At 40.6% G+C, this 15,635-nt stretch overlaps 1 protein-coding gene across 1 annotated transcript in view; it reads right to left on the bottom strand.

Annotated features, from left to right (window-relative positions):
• Positions 1-15,635, bottom strand: part of LOC145467760 (gamma-aminobutyric acid receptor subunit beta-4-like) — a 20,858-nt gene continuing 5,223 nt past the window's right edge. The window contains exons 7-9 of the mRNA XM_081451358.1: positions 5,477-5,608; positions 4,730-5,094; positions 1-3,697 (exon numbers count right to left, since the gene is read on the bottom strand). Of these exons, the coding sequence (XP_081307484.1) occupies positions 3,410-3,697; positions 4,730-5,094; positions 5,477-5,608 (785 nt within the window). The 3' untranslated portion in view covers positions 1-3,409. The remainder of the gene's footprint in view (positions 3,698-4,729; positions 5,095-5,476; positions 5,609-15,635) is intronic.

Below are 15,635 nucleotides of genomic sequence, written 5' to 3'. Positions count from 1 at the left end.
AACTGGCTGATTTAGAACACAAGATCACAACGGTGTATGAGAAAACTGGCTGATATAGAACACAAGATCATTAACAACAACAGTGTATGAGAGAGGTTGTTGGTGTTTTTTTTTTTTTTTTTTCTGGAAGACAAGTTGCTCTCACGGTGCCTCTCCTCTCCCAGGTGTATAAATGGGCACCCGAGTTTTATGCAGGAAGGTAACCCTAGGATGCACAAGCTTTCCATTTTGGGTGGAGTAAAAATATTTTTTGGCTGCGCAAGCTCTGGCGATATATGGACCCCTTTTCCCCGAATATTGTAATTTATATGAGAATGTCATTTAATGAATGCTGACGTTTGGTTAAAAATTATCACAACATCTTTTTTCATATAGTGAGTAAAGTGATTCAGTTGTGATTTCCTTAAAGTCTGTATTGTAAAAGTCAAACCTGCAGGCTCTGTGTGTATACCGAGGAAATACAAGCGACTCGTGGGATATTCCACGGTATACCACTCGAAAGGGTTGCATGGCTAGTATATCTCATACTTGCCGTTTTATCTCAAGGTGTCGACATCTCGATGTCTTTACCTCTTCTTTGTAGAATTTCACTTTTTCCACACCTTTGCCGTCCGATGTTGTGTTAAGAGTTTCGAAACCATTTTTTTTTTATTTATAACAACTGAAGGCGAACTAAGTGACTGAAGATCAACGTCGTCAGATATTTAGAGGTCAACTGACCACATCTGCCGAATACCTTACCAATTTATTACTCTCGGAGCATACGATTCAAATTGGATGCGCCGAGAATGTCCCAATTCTCTCTACCGTGTTTCCGACTTCAAGGGGTGGCGAATGGTAAATGCGACACTTTGCGAGACGGCGAGACAAGTGCTTTTCTTTGCGAGCCCGAGACATTTTGACTTTTTAGATTGCGAGACCGAGACTTCAAAGCGCTTTGAGTGCGAGTGCGAGGCGTTCAGACTCTTAAAATTCGAGCCCCAGATTTAGTTGAGAGCTAGAATGAGCTTGTACAGCCTTAAGCCAGCTTCTTGGAACTGACTGGAACTGGAAATTAGATTATAACACACTACGTTATGATATCAGAGAGAGAAAATAACTGTTTTTCTGGCGCCAAAATGGACGTTGCGGTAGGTTTTGTACCTTTTTGTGGAATTAAGACAATTTATGAGAAGTTAGGATGAACTTTTTCTCGGAAAATTTGTAAGTTGCTTCATGGAAATTCAATTTAAGTGAAGCCGGAAGACAGTAATTTATAAAAACATAAAGGAACGAATTGGGACTTCGAGACCCTTAGCCTTGCGAAAAATCGAGACTGCGAGACGCACATAACGGCTAAAAAACGAGACTGCGAGACCCGTGAAATTCGACTAAAATTTTGCGAGACCCAGAGTTTTTGAAGGACCATTCGCCACCCCTACTTCAGATACCGCATATTTTAATATAATTCAAAATGGCCGTTATTTGATGTGGGGGGGGGGGGGGGGGGCCCTTGGAATACTTTGGTGTTTCCTTTCTCGCGCGCTAATTGGCTAATTTTTAATGGGATTTTTAAAAATCAAATAATAAATAAGGGGAAACAACACGCTGACCACAATCAAAACAGACCTCTAAACAATACCATGACCTGATTAATTGCTTTATTTATAGAATAGCAATAGTTGATACTTTCGTAAATATAATGCTAAAATTATTTCATAGAGCCTGGGAAAATATTTACAGCTGTAACATTAATGCTAAAAGAAATGCGGCACTAAATTAACGTTTAGAATTTTCGAAGTTTCTTGATTGCAATGGCCTACATGAGTCGTTCGTCTTACTGTACATATTTGAATGCAAAATGTACGATGAATTTTGATGTTGTCCATGTAACTTGTATGTCAGTATTTAGAGAGTATTGCCTTTCCGTGTACCAACTGCAGGTATGCATACAGACTAATAACCCATTGTAGAGGCCTGAGATGAGTATGTAAGAAGCTGAACCATTCAAAAGAATTTTTGCCTAGAGAGAAGCAACTCAATCAAGTTAGGAAGCTCTTACTTGGAGGAGTGGCGAGTAGCATGCAGGATTGTAGAAACTGGAAAAATATATAAGCTCTTACCCAAATCCTGATTAGCAATACTTGGGGAAAACGCTTCAATAATATTTCCAAGTGCTATGGAATCTAGTAATATTACCAATGTTCAATTGATATTCGATTTGAATTTCTCAGTTTTCAGAGTTTTTCAAACAATCGAAAAATAGCCATACCCATCCCCAGTCTTCCCACGTTTTTACGAGGTGTTACTCGTCACGAAACAGTTAAAGGGTCTGTTGTCACGATAATGCGCATGTGTCAGCTTGATCGACAGTGGAAGGTTCACTGGAAGGTCTTCAAATAAAAGAAATCGTAGGACTCACGAGGCTTGCCGTGAAGCGTACAATAAGCTTTGGTCTTTACAAACCTCACTGTCGCATAATTTGTTGAGTGCCGTTACTATAACTTTATAATTCTGACGGTTCTAACAAAATCGATGGAAAAGCATTGTCCTACTTTGAAAGTTCCACCTTCGGATCAAAAATTCGCATCGCCGCAGGTGCGCAGAATGGAGAAACAGACCCTACAAGGACTACAATTGCATGCTTCCTTGAACGAACATTATTTTCAAAATGGTCAGACGACCGCTTGTTCAGCTTAACTGGTTTATTAACACCACGAATTTGTAATATTTTAGCAATAAACAAATCAAGTTGCAGCTGTCTGTTGTAGCTATTCGTGATGGGAAGCTATAATGTTCCTGCTCATTTTCGCCTACATTTAGCGTGGATTAAATTAAGTATATTTTGTGGTTCCTTAAAAAATGAATGAGCTAATAAGGTTACCTCTATAATGTGTAGGTTTATACTGATAGACATTTAATGCAGGTTCATTTGCTCGTTAGCAAACTGAACGCAAAACCAAAAAAGAGGAAAAAACTCTAACGCCAAATCACAAACTTTTACGCCACTCATGTCTATCGAAAGCTTATTCCACATCAATAGTTACTATCAAGACTACCGTGGATTATTTACATTAAAAAAGTGAAAAGGACATTAATGGATAGTAAAATCTTCAATCAAGAACACCTCACCCGGCCTAACCTGCTACAGCGTACAACACATCGGTATCATACATTAAAAACAAAAATGTATGACGCCACAAACTCTCTATATGTCATGCATCTCAACTTTACGTCATCTGCAGTCATTCCAGGTCGATAAGTAACGGGTAGAGCGGTTTCTAATTCAGTCTGTCATGAGATCCACTGTAGATCTAGCAGTGCAAATTATGCTTTTATCTACTTCAACGCCGTACATTTCCCTCCTTCGTACACTGAAATGTTAGCTGATCTCAAGTTCTTCTCTTCGTAGTGAGTCGCCAATCAGAAGTCAATTTCCGGTACTTAGTGCCAGCCAATAAACGAGGTTGAAAATCGCGAAGGATATAGGGAACATGTACCGACAGCATTTGTTGGTAAGCACACTGAGGTCGGTTTTCTCGCTCTCTGTAGACTGGGTACAAGCCATACAGCATGTGATCAGATTGCTTTTGCACGGCGATCTTTGTTCAGCTTTGTTTTCTTGCTGGCTGACTAAGTGTACATGGCCGTTAGCGTCAGCAACGTAGTTTGGTTGGAAGCCATGTTTACACTGGAACACTATTTTATTGTTTTGATGCTTGGAAACGAAAGAAAATGAAATTGTCATTAAACTCTGTGGAAATTTTACTCCTCTTTCCTGTTGGAAAGTTCGTCGGTATAAATTTATACAAGCAGAAAATGGCTAACATTGTGTGCAAATAGGTCATTTCCGAGTTGTCTTTTGCCTCTGTGTCAAAAAGAGTTCGTGCGAATCCATGCATATGAACATGAGTTCCGCCTACAGCTTCATTTTCACGCAAATGAATCTCAACTTTATATGAAAGGTTTTACACGAGGACTAGTTTTGAAACAGGGGCACAAGGGAAATCGGAAATGGCCCATTAAAATAAACAAATAATTAATCGCCGACGTTATAAATTAATCAGTAAGTAAGTAAGAGTAAGTGAATGGAAAAAAAAGTCAGTCAGTGAGTCAGTTGGTCAATCAATCAATCAACAATAATTCAGTAGATAAAAAATTAATTAATATCTTTATTAATTTCAGAAGTTTTCATTTAGCACTTGTAAATTCAGAAAGAAATGTAGACCAAATGTTCTGGGACCGGAGACTGTGACACAGTAAATCATGCATTACATATATTATTTATTGCATCAGTTTCACTAGAGCGCATTCAGAGGCTCGGTCATTATATTTCGTTTCTTTCTTTCGGTTGGGACGTAGTAAACCCGCGGGTTCAATCCACAGGCACCCCAAACTGCTGTTAAATTACAAGGGTTTGTATGACAAAGCAACAAACGTAATTTGGCGCTGGAAAGTCGAAAGATACACTGATAAATATGCCTTGCCGTGCTGTAGTAATGTTTCTTTTTTCTTTGTTCTGTGATGACTGGGCTTATTTTGAGCGATTTAAGCCAATTTACTTTCCGGTGCCTCCCTTTCAAAGCCACGCTACAAATGTAAACGAACAAGCAGAAACTTTGGTCTGTTTACATGAAGCGCTTTACTTTACGAGAGTTATTGGGATATGAAGTCTTTTCCGTTGATCTGTGCCGTTCCAGAAGACCCATACCAAAAAGAGAACTTAAGTGAAAAATCAAAATTTTGTTACCTTCTGTTCCTTTTCTTCTCCTTCTTGTTCTTTCTGCCTCGATTCTTCCTTCGAACGGAACCTGTAAACTAGTAAATCTGTGACCAGCGTAGAAAACACGAAGATGAAGGAGCCAAGAAGATACCAATCAATTGCCTTGGCATAGCTGACCCGAGGCATGGTCGAGTTACTGGACCCGAGCAGGAACACAATCGTTAGTATGGTCGTGACTCCGAGGGAGAGTCGTTCTCCGATGTAATATCGATCCATCCAGAACGAGATCCAGCTCAGGGAAACCATCACAATACATGGTATGTAGAATTGAATGAAATAGAAACCCATGCGGCGATGAAACGTGAACGTCACGATCAAGTTCTTGTAATTTCCTGAAACGAGAAAAAAAAAGAAAGAAAAGCTGAAATTTAGTGATCTGCTAAACTAGGAAATGCTCTTCGCAACTTTTTAACGAACTGAGATTTCTGCAGTGTTCTATTCCTCGCTGAATGGTACGCAAGCTCTCAGCATAATAAAAGAAATTGTGCTTGTCCGCCCTAAATGAATGAATAAATAAATGATATTCAACAGCAGTGAGTAATCAAATATTTGCAACAGGCGGCACGTAATAGATGCAGCGAGGTTCTGAAGTCAAGTGAGATTCTCAGGCGCCAAACATTACGATCAACGTTGTTGCTTTAGCACTCGCCCGAGGCTTTTCAAAGGAATAGTGTCAAAATGGTATCAAAAACAGTAGAACAAATTTTGCCTCACCTGAAACATAGGAAGCCTTTTTTGACTCCACTTCAAATTTAACCACATCGAATTCAGCCAACTCCTCATTGAAGAGTGTGATCGGCTCTTCTTCCTTCCACCGAAAGTCCATTTCTTCAATAGTATGGCGGACTGAAAAGAAGACAATTTCGCATTCATTTAAGACTTTTCATAAAAGAAAGAGGATGTGAATGTGGATGACCCGGTCACAACATATTAGAGAGACCCCAAAAAAACTGTCGGCGTTCTCATTCATAACTGACAGGCGGCCGAATAACCTCAGTTAATAAGCAGCTATCACTTACGAGTCTCTATCCAGACGTGCAATTCTAGGAGTGCAACTCTAAGACACATCTCTAATATGACAGAAAAACATTTCTTTTGAAGAATGGTACTTCTCATAACAAGAAATTGATTTTGTAAACCAGTATACACAGTATCGGACAACTATGACAGGAAGTTGTTGAGAGAATTGATCGATTAATCTTGTTGATTGCATATGTACCAATATCTCCAAGCGATTAGTATTATATGGTTCTCCGGGTGCTCTATCAATATAAGCTAACTGGGCACAGCAGAACCTCCTCATAAGACCCACTTCTCTATAACAACCACCTCTATACAGGGGTTTGCCTGACCCTCCTGGCCTGACCTCGCGCCAATCCGCACAATTGCTGGTTTTCAAAACTAATCACAGTGCTTTATGAGCAAACGCGTCGATTTCCCAGTTGATGATGATTGACATGTGTGGCTTACGGGTTATCCTAGTTAAGCGAGTTGCCATGCTGACTTCTGGTTATACCTGTTATGACAGCAGTCTTTTTTTTTTGAAAAAAGAGTAACTTTTCGTGCATACTTCATGAGGTACAAGAACTGGCAAACCTCCACTACATGAGCTGCATTGCTCCAATGGATTTACTCATTCTCGATTGACCCACTTTACCTTGTAAACATCCCGTCGCCTTGCCCAACGTATTTTTCTTCCCGCCTGAACACGAAAGCGTAGTCTGCTTTACGCGACTCAGCGCCGTTAGATCGAAAGCGAATAGGTTGCGAATAAGATCGAAGCGACTCTGCTCGTAGGGTAGCTGCAAAAGATCTTCAGAGAAATCGAGTTTTTTTTTTATTATGAATTACAAACGCGCAACATCTAAACCATCGGATACATTTTGAGGTCGATTATGCGAAACAGCAAGGTTGCGTACCTTAAAAAACCATGTTCTTATCGATTCCAAGCTTGAAATAAGTATATATAAGTACTTGTGGATGTCCTTCGCCAAAAAAGGGTTGAACAAGAAAAGAAAAAGACCAGTGGCTTAAAAAAAACGGAAAAAAAGCCGACGAATCCCGGAATCCACTAGATTGGAACGTGGGTACTAACCATAGTCACTGTGTTACGAAAAGAAAGAAACCTCGTTTCAAGGGGGAAAGATCAGTACAAAGTACTTCAGCCTTATCTCAAATTGACTACCAAATACGCGAATTAGCTAACAAAAAAGGGATATAGTCTCTCGGCTTAAACTGCAAAGGTCTCGAAACCCGACGTCTAGTGTGGCTAGTACAAAAGGAACAGAGGAGTCCTGCTTTCCTTTTTTCCATTTAATTCGCCGTACAATTGTTGCGCGAATCAATTTTTTGTTGATTCAAATGACCTCAAAATCAAACTGTACTCATGCGATCGTGTTGCGATGATTAAATCTACCATAAATAGACATATAAAATCTACTATAAACAGACATATAAATGGAACAGAGGAGTCCTATTTGACCTTTTCTCAAGTTAAATTCACCGTGCAATTGTAGCGCGAATCGATTTTTTCTTGATTCAAATGACCTCAAAATCAAACTGTGCAAATGCGATCGTGTTGGGATGATTAAGTCTACTACAAATAGACATATGGAGCTTTTCGCGAGAGCTGTTGTGTGACTTTGGGATATGATAGCTCATCAGCCTATTCAAGTGACAAAGTGAATCAGCTTGAACAAGCCCAAAATGTTTTGTCTGTGGGCAAAATCTTTATGCTCGGATTGCATTTCAATTCGTATAGTTGTCTCTAGCTCTCCTCGCTCCCGCTTTGCGGGATTCGTCTTCCAATGCGACTTATGTGAGTTTGTCCTCAAGACTGAGCAGACTTTTCTTGCGGTGGATTCCACGCCCGCGGTTGAAACTTATAATCTGGCGTAATCATAAGCCTTTTAGAGGCTCGCAAGACCGCGGTGTTCTTTATTAGAGACTTACTCGACAAATGCTACGGTGGCCTCAACGAAACTGTTCGCTTTGATTTCGAAATTTAATTTCAGGAGCTCAATCCACCAGTAGTAGTGCCATCGGTATGTAGAGAGGATTGCCTCTTGTCAATCTTTACTAAACTTCAAACTTCGGAGCGGAAATTTACAATAGCAGCTTCCAGCAACTTCACCTCTGTCAGCTAAAACATTCCCAATGCATATTACCAAAGCCAACATTTGGTCTTATTTAGAGTTAACTGTTAACTTAAGATTAAAATTGTAATAGAAATGTTAAATGAACTATACCCAGAAAGCAAACAAAGCAAGTTTCCATTTTTAGTGGAACAATCGCAGCTAGACCTAGAACACAGCGGTCAAACGTCTGCGCATGTGCAAGCAATGGAGTAACTGAAAGGCGGCCAAAATATTTTCATGTCATTGTTCTTTTTGTGGGTCATCGGCATCCTATAAATGACATTTTCCTCGTTTTTTATATATTTATATATTTTTTATGTTTTAGCCTGTACAACGAAAGCTAACGGAAATAAGATTTAAATATTGTTCTACCTTCTGCTTGGTGCAGGTCTTTCTTTTCCGTGGTCTGTATTTTCCGTGCTCCTTGAATTTTTTGTCCGCCTCGACTTTGCATTTAGTGCACCAGTTTTTCCCAGGCTTGTAGTTTAGAAAAGATTTTCCCACCTGGCCAAAGACCAGGTACAGGCGGTTTGGGATCGGTATTTTGGCCAGCTATGCCCCCTTGACGATGGACATGAACATCGTTTGTCTTTTCGATTCATCTCGTTCCTGTGCTTCAGACAAATCCAGGATCCGGATGGAATCTCCACAGTCCTTGTCAAAATTTTCCCACCTCGTCTGAGCGAAGCCGTATCACTGCAATTGTCTTTCCCATTTTTCCTCCTTTTCCACACCGTCTATCGACCGTTTCCGGCGTCACGCATCGTATGATTAATAAAAACAAATAAAAATATACTACGCCGTCGGCTCGTAGCATGACACGGGTTTTCAAGACTTGTAAACTTTTTTGGTAAAGCTCAAAACAAAATGGTAAATCAACAGAATACCGGTAACTTAATTAACTTTGTGTCTGAAAAGTCTTAAGTTTTCCTTTTACCTACTTTCTTTTCCTTTTACAGATTTCTATGAACTTTTCAATTTTTTTCGTAAATTTTGCGTGACACCGGTTGTTTCCCATGTTTTCCTTTAATTTTCGCGCGTTAAATTGGCGCGCGCCTGCCAAAAAACGTACCCATTTGCGCATGCCCGACGTTTGACCGCTGTGTTTAGACCTAGTAATGTAAAACGCTACAGGTGCCTGCAATATTGACTAATACAGTGATTTCAGGAGCTTTAGCTACTGGTCAGCAGAATTACTCCAAAAACCTTCATGGGTGATGGAAGGACATCATTTGCATATCATTTGCATAATCTGCACCACCACTAAAACCCTATAGATTGCTTACGCAATCTCCGGGTTAAAAATCAAAACTAAAAATCGTAAACATTCAATAAATAAAGTCAAGAATCTGGGATATGATAGATGATTCATATATTAACATCCTTGCCAAGATTTGGCTCTCTGCTGTTTTTCATTGCGCGTTATCCGGAGAAGTGTCCCACAGATTTATTAGAGCTTTGTCATGATGGAGACGCTACGTTGGTGCCCCACCGAGGGGCACAAACATAGCTGCCGTAAAGTAACAGAAGCATATGTCATTGACTTTTGTTATTGAAACGAGAAGTTATCACTCTAGAGCTCCGACACGTTGAAATAAATACTTCTTCTAGTGTAACAACTGTTCAGTTAGAACAAACTAAAGCGATAAGTCATCTTTTAACCTACGCGACAGCCTTCTCGGACCGCCATTTCATGTCACGCAACGTAAAAGCTTAGAAATTTAAACGTGCTCTATTTCAAAACGAAGAACCCTGTCGAGCTAAAACGTTGTAAAACGTCAACAAATCTTGACATAGATTTCTTTCGTTGTCTTTTGTGTTGAGACGCTGCAACAATTTTCACCAACGCCAAAAGGCTACTAGCATATTGTGTGTTTCTTCAACATAGTGAAATTTTACACTGCGAAAATAAAATAAACAAAGCTAAGTTTTGATAACTCAACTAACAAAATCGAAATCCTTCTTTGAGTTGATTGAAGAAAGCGTCATCGCAACTTTGCTGATTATTCCTGCTGTATTCACATATTTTTAGCTTAGCTTATAATATGTTTCCAAACATTTATCAACATTAAACATATTTAAAAACTAGAGATATTATGTTCGATGTACGTTTTCACACGAAAGTGCAGAAGTCCAATATGTCATGGTTTACTGACGAGTCTATCTTTTTGTCGAGGGTCGAGGGTCGAGGGTAATTTTTTTTTTCCGAGTTTTTTTTTCAAATGTCACAAATCGTAGGAGTCGTGAATCGAAGGCTTGTCAACCCCATTTTACATGACCATTCAGTACATTGACGTGTATTTGCTTTGTTGTAACCAAACCTAATTTGGTAAAATGTTGGCGTGACTTCCTGTCACACGATCAGTCGAACCTTAGACTGTTCACAGTCCCCTCTTTTTCCGTGAGATCGTAGATGTCGATCGTTGAGTCGATGGGCGGCCATCTTGGTCTCTTGATACGAACGAAACTGGGGAGAGTACAAAATGCCCGTGGGTAGTGGCGGTGGGGTTAATAGCGTGGGAGTGACGGGGCGGAAAAAATAGGGAGACTGTAACAGCTTCACTCTCTCTGGTGTTCGCTGCGTTAGTTGCTCCAGCAACGGCAACACCTGATTGGTCGAAGGGACAATAGAGTTCATCAGAGCGTAGCAGAGCATTGACAACTTGAGTCACAGAAAGTGACATTCATCACTTCGCGGCTCAGGCTAAAATGGCATCGATTTCAAGAGAATTTTCTGGAGAATGTTTTGATTTCCATCGTCTGTCTGCTTCTTGTCTTGGAGGATTGGTGTTAAAGCGCGAGCAAAAGGAGGCCGTTTCTCGTTTACTCGAAGGAAAAGATGTTTTGGCGGTTCTTCCAACTGGTTTTGGCAAGAGTTTAATATATCAAAGTTTCGTTTTGGCGAAGGAAATGGCTGAAAGCTCCGTTGGTTGTTCTTATTTCCTACTGAAATTTTACAGTTAATGCCACAAAGACGGCACGCATTTGAATAATTGGAATTCTCTGCGGGCTTTGCCGCTTTTTTTGGAGTCAGAGAAGAGTTCTTCCGTCCCGCATTCATTCGACGCAACTTAGTAAACCTTCAAAATGTTTCGAAATTCACAACACAGTAACATGTCAGATATTCATATCATCATCCCTGGTTTGACAGGTTTTTTCTCAGGAGAGGAGATTGTTAATTGATTTGATTAACGGAGGCGCCAAACTGGCGGCCACGCCCCTTGAACGCGAGACAGAGTGAAGCTGTTACAGTCTCCCTATTTTTCCGCCGGCCGTGCCCTCCACCACCCCGACCCACGGACATTTTGTACTCTCTCCAGTTTCGCTCGCATCAAGAGATCAAGATGGCGGCCCGTCGAGCTCAACGATCGACATCTACCATCTCACGGAAAAATAGGGGACTGTAAACAGTCTAGTCGAACCTTTAAATACAGTTTCTGAAATACATACCACAACTACTAGCTATTACAAACGAAGAGCCCGGTGGAGGAAACCTTTAAAAAAAGTCTTGCCGTCGCTTGCAACTGCCGGTCAATCAAAATTCAAAGTTTTGACAATCAAACTTCAAAGTTTACCCACCCACTTGGGAACGTTTTGGCGCCACTCCGCAAACACTTGAAGAGAAGCAAAGTCAGCAACGCGTACGGGGATTTTGTCTTTTGCAGTTTTGAAAATCAGAGTGAATGATAGGAAATCAAGAGAGGAATTTCTGTCGGATATCGACTGTGATCTTTTACAATATCCAGGGAAATTAAGGAAGAAAGAGTTCACTTCAACATTGTCTGCACGGTATCTAGCAGAAGAAGATCTTCATTTTCTCCCTGAACGCCACAAAAGACTAGTCTTGAACACGATTGTTCGGCCAACAACGCCTAAGAGAGTAAAAAGCAGCTTGAAGCGTCAAACAACGTCAACACAGCAGTTACAAAGCCCTGAATCAAATTTAAAATCTCCTGCACGAAAAAAGGTCCCCACGTCGGGCTGAATCGATGATGCGGCCGGGAACGAGTATCGAGTACCGAAAACGAGCGATGTTGCTCTTCCGACAACCACGCGTCAATTACTTAGCCCATGTGAAAGGTTCATCGAGGAAAACAGGCAAGAATTAAAGTTTAAACTTGAGGAAGCGAGCGCTAAAAAATAAGAACTTCAAAAAAGTCAAGAAACCTCTTCCAAGATATGAGAGGCAAGCTTCCGCGCTTGGAAATACCGGTCAACGCTACGTAATTGTCATGTAAGAAATCACACAGTTCGCAAGTGCCGAATGGCAGAATGCGAGTCAGTGTTTTTCTGTGGATGGGTTGAGTAGGTATCCAGATGAAAAACAGGAGTTCCGGGGGGAAAAGGGACATAGCAGCATTAGAAAAGGCCCGTGCGAAAATAGAACTGGATTTGAACTGGCTTTCTCCCGAGTAAAGAGGCCCTGTTAGGGGGGGGGTACCCATGTCCCCTGTCTGAATTTCGCCACCAGCCATGTCGGCATTTCGCAAGATTCCTTTGTCGCCTGTCGGAATTTCGTCTCAGAGGAGTTGTCACGGTCGGGAAATTTCACCTTGTTCGATTGAAACGAAGCTACACGTATAACACATCGTAATACCTTTGTTCAGTTATTAAAAAAAAAAAAACCGACACAGTGCTCTCAAGTCTCACGCATTGAGCATGAGGTTCACGCAAACGAATTCAATCTTGCGCTCTCACGCTGAAACTATTATTTCTCACGCATTGAAGCTTCCTTGCTGTTTTAGTCAAGTGCATATATAATTAAGTATCTCTTTGGATATAATTTACTCCTTGTGCGTTTTGCACTTGCTTCGAACACTTTTTAACAGTAGGAATTCTTATGCAGAGCCAGCATTTCTCCGGTCAGTGGGTTTAATGATTACTTTATGGTTACCTTTAAAGCATCACATTTCGGCTCAGAATGAAGGAAAAGAATTCTTAGCTACTTCAATTTTTCAAAATTTTCTAAGGGCTGGGGGCAAGCTGGGAGCAAGCTGGGGCATATTGGAGGCATCCTTCCTAAGGGCTTGGGCATGCTTTCGAGCGCTGAAGTTGCTAACCTCCTAGGGGATGTGGAGGCATGCTACACCCGGGAAATTTTGAAATTTAGACGCTTGGAATTGTTATTTTCAGCCTTTTTCCAGGCAGTATTTGGACCTGAAGTACAATCGAGCCTATGAATATTTTTACTATGTTTATGTTTAACAACCGTTCTCTAACTCAAAATCTGAACGGCCTCAATCAGAATAATCTCTCTTACCTATAATTTTCCTTTGAATTTGACGTAACCCTTCCCTTCTGCTGAAGACGAGCAGACCTTGGCAGCTTTCCCTGTCTCTCTTTTCCTTCCGTAATGCCATTTGTTGATAATACAGCTTCATATTATTTTACTGGTGACCCACTAATAAAAATATGAAGCAGACTTTGGAAGATCTCTTTCCTTTTTCCTTAAGCGTGTTTTTAGGCGTTTTAGGGTACTGCTCACTCAGCTGAGAGTGAGAAAAAATACTCAGCAATGACGGACTCGATTTATTCGACGGGGACGTTTTAACATATATAAGAAAGCCTGGGTTTCGCGACCCGTCGACATCGCGCGTGAGAGAGGAAAACACATTTAAAACTTATCTTGCCATTGGTGTCGCTTTCCCTATTTCGCTGAAGTAGTCTGTCGTTCATCGCCAATTCGCAGCTCTCATGTCGCCGTTTCAAGGCCATGTCGCTTGTCGGAATTTACCCCTAACAGAGTCTCAGTAAAAATAGTTCTTTGAATAAACACGTACGGGAAATTTTGCTTGAAAAGTTTCCCCATGAATACGTTCAATATGTTTTAAATTCCTCTACTGATTTCCTATCGTTCGTTCTGACTAGGTATAAAATACTAGGTGGAGGATTGTATTCACCAAGTTTGAAGGATGCATGTAGCTTAGTTAGAAGACGCTCTGTTAATTTTTCTAATTTTCCATACGTTTGTATGTACGTATTTTTTTTTCCCGCGAACAGCGTCCACCCAGTCAAATTTACAGACAAATGTATGGAAAATTAGAAAAAATAAACTGAGCGTCTTCTAGCCAAGCTACATCCCACGTAGTGAATACAATCCTCTACCTGGTATTTTAACATTACGATTCACAAATTGTGTAAAGTTCAATTTTGGAAAAAGTTATTTGCCATTGGATTCCTATTCAAACACTGTCGATTTCTGACCGCCTTGGCTACCCATCAAGATGGCGTCGATAAGGTCGATAAGGTCGATAAGGTCTATTAAAATAAAATTTAACAATGGTCATAGTTTCATCGCGACCCATCGCAAAGCCCTGCAAGTTTACCGAAGGAGAGTGGTAATTTAGATCGCAAATCTCACAGATATTTTTTTGACAGCGAATTTACCGAAGGAGGAAAATAGCCGTAAATTTGCTTCCATAGCTCCCATCGTCTCCAGATTTCACCTACAGTTCCTGTTTGATAGATGGCAAAGGAATATTTCTCATCGCAGCCCGTCAATAACACTGGAAAACAATGAAGCCAACACTCCACGAAATCGCACTCATGGGTAGTAACACGACCTAAACCACAACAGCGACATAGAAAAGAAGATATACAAACGAACGCAGGGAAGGCGTTTTTATTTGTTTTCCAAAGTGAAAAATTTGAAGCTAAAAATGTGAAATTCGAAGCGAGTGAGGCACTTTGACACAACATTGTCACTATCAATACAAATATTAACGCGAACCACATTCTGTTATCCCTGTGTGTTATCTTTTCATTTGTTGAAGAAATTACAACTGCAAAACTGAATGATTGGATTTGTTTCTACGCGGACAGCCATTCAAAAGTTGATGGCATTAGTAAATCGGCCAAAGCATCCAGCGTGATGAAGTCACATGAAAACCGGACTTTGAATGTTATAGAAGGATATGGATAAATAATCAGGTCTGTGATATATAATTAAACCCTAGACATGGGACCCAAAAAGATATCGGAATTGACAGGACTACACAAATTATCTTTCTCGCTGTAGCAAAGACGTTTGTGATATGAAGTGCGATCATGTTAGCGGACATTTAACCAAATCGGGGAGGAACATGTAGATCGGACTCGACTGAGCGGTGGAAATCGAGCCCACAGCAAAGAATAAAAAAAAAAAAAAAACCGCCCCCCCCCAAAAAAAAACAAAACAAAACAAAAAACAAATTACCCTCGACCCTCGACCCTCGACCCTCGACCCTCGACCCTCGACCCTCAACATGGGACCCTCAACATGGGACCCTCGACCCTTGACCCTCGACAAAAAGATAGACTCTTTACTGACTGTACAAAACAAGCATCGGCGGGCGCTCTTATTCATCGACAACAGACAATTTATTGGACTTTTACACAAACAAAACTGAGCAGCATCTACAGACATGAATGTATTGTCACTTATTGGGCCTTGATGAAACATCAAGGGTTGCTTACAATTCAGGCGAAACTCAAACTTGCAATTATTTTTTTTTCGCTTTTCGGTCGCGATAGACTCTGGCGAAATTAATCCTCGCAAGCGTGTGGCAAGAGGACGGAAACTTTGAAGTTCTGAAACGCTGCTATATCCAAATATATCCAACTAGTTTTTTGCTGTGTTATGGAAAAGCTGTTAATCTTCAACATATGTGAAACTTAGAGTGGAGTAATGTGGAGCTCTTGTAAAAGAAGCAGCGAAACACAACTTGGTCAGATGGTCAGTGAAATAAAGCGGAACA

This window comes from Orbicella franksi, chromosome 14, assembly GCF_964199315.1.
Source record: "Orbicella franksi chromosome 14, jaOrbFran1.1, whole genome shotgun sequence".
Classification (NCBI taxonomy): domain Eukaryota; kingdom Metazoa; phylum Cnidaria; class Anthozoa; order Scleractinia; family Merulinidae; genus Orbicella; species Orbicella franksi.
This window is presented reverse-complemented; position numbering and strand designations above follow the sequence as displayed.